Below are 1995 nucleotides of genomic sequence, written 5' to 3'. Positions count from 1 at the left end.
ATATCTATATTACCTTTTCCTATCTTTCTCTCTCTCTCTCTCTCTCTCTCTCTCCCTTCCTATTTTAATTTGATTAGATTTTGCACGGATTTTAACTCAATTAAAAACTGAGCATCAAATTCAAATATCAGAATGAAATGTATTTAAACTAATTTACAATAAGTTAAATAATATAAAATTAATTATTGCTTATAGAAGAGTCTAATTTACCGACAATATTATGGCTATGTACCATTGATGAGTGGATTATCGATAACAATTGATATTATGGGTACGATGGCAATTGATTTGCATGGTTCTGCAGCAATAAGCTTATGGAATAAGGATGCCAAGATGAGAATTAATTCTACGTATGTTATCAATTATTATTAAATTATTATCAAAAAAATTTGAAATTCTATTTTTTTTAGTTTATTTTATAATTTGTTAACAGATTAAAAAAAAGTTTCCAATTTTTATTCTTCTCTAATAATCCTGTTTTTTTTTCTCTTCATTTCATGCAGTATATCAACAAAATTCGACACAAGCATAAGTTTGGCATCATCGAATAATTTAATCGGAAAGGTGACAACGTTACTGTATGCAAGCGGTACTGTAAACATTCGGTTTGACACAGATTTCTTTACAGTACCCCATTTGCTTTGTATGACTGTTTCGCACTCACCAATTGTTATCAAGTAACAACTTTTTCTGTTGGTAAATGTAAACTATTTAATTAATTAAATATATAATTTGTGATGTAACAAATTTAACATCAACAACCCTTTTCATTTCTTGTCCTATTCCTTGCTTCTTTTTTTTTTTTCTCGTGCTTTTTCAAATCATGAGAATCCTGGAATTTTCCTCCTTTCTCATTCTATTCTCACATTTTAGTACAATTTTTAGATTAAATTGTAAATCATCCAAAATTAATTGATGGTGAAAATTTGAATTATGAAACTTTTAAAATAAATTTCCAAAATTATGATTGAAAACATCGGAGTAATTAATTTGTTTTCAGCATCCATTAAGTTTTTTTTTTTAATTCGCAATAAAAAAAAATTACTTTCTGTCGTTTTCCGTCGTCTTTTTTTTATGAATTTAATTATATGATACAAAATTTTTGCTAATTAGTTAAAATTAATTAATAAGAAATGAAATTCTTGCAGGCATTCATACACTCATAGTACAAAAACCGGAAAAGACAAACATTTACGGCATAACATCAAGTTATCCGGTTCCAGTTTATGGTTGAACAAGAAAGTATCTGATCATTGCTCTTTATTGAATATTTGAAGAAAATTCCAAGTATTTCATACTTTGATAAAACCTAAAATCAATTATATGTGTAAATATGCGTATTTCCTACAATTGATTTCATTAAATATTCATTCAGAATGCTTTGAACTGTTACAAATTCAATCACTTCAAATAGTCTCAGGAGATAAAAGGCAAATCCGATCATTTTAGATTGTTTCGGGAGATAGAAGAGCGGGAAAAGAAGGAGATGAGAAAAAAGCAGAAATAATGTGACCTTATAGTTGATGCATAACAGCACTTTGAATCCATTGATTATCAGTGAAATGATCACCATATTCTCAAAACATGGCATCTCCTGTAGTAATCATGATATTTCCTATAATAATCATGACACTCCCCATAATAATCATAATATTTTCGTTGATAATCACGATCCCATTACAGTGATATTTCCTATAGTAAACACAGCATTCCCTACAATAATCATGATATTTCCTATAATAATCATAACACTTCCCATAATAATCATGGTATTTTTTTTGATAATCATGATCCCATTACAGTGATATTTCCTATAGTAATTGTAATATCTTTTATTGTAATAATCATGCATGGAAATATATTTATCAGTTATCATTCATACAAATAAAAAAAAGGTAACATTTTAATATTGGCTATAATAAAGGTTGTAGTTTGATTATTCACAACAATTCATTTCAATGGAAACAAAAAGACAAAATGAAAAAAAAAAAAAAA

General features: G+C 27.2%; 1 protein-coding gene across 1 annotated transcript; it reads left to right on the top strand.

The window, feature by feature from the left end:
- Positions 1-193: 193 nt before the first annotated feature.
- On the top strand, positions 194-1242 carry LOAG_15053 (hypothetical protein; the record flags this gene model as incomplete). Its single annotated transcript, XM_020448888.1, has 3 exons — positions 194-350; positions 504-677; positions 1149-1242. Coding segments are annotated over exons 1-3 (381 nt in total), but the record flags the coding sequence as incomplete, so codon positions are not given.
- Between the last annotated feature and the right edge of the window lie 753 nt (positions 1243-1995).

The sequence above is a fragment of the Loa loa genome, assembly GCF_000183805.2.
Source record: "Loa loa unplaced genomic scaffold supercont3.666, whole genome shotgun sequence".
NCBI lineage: Eukaryota > Metazoa > Nematoda > Chromadorea > Rhabditida > Onchocercidae > Loa > Loa loa.
The sequence above is the reverse complement of the archived record's forward strand: the minus strand, read 5'-3'. Positions and strand labels throughout refer to the sequence as shown.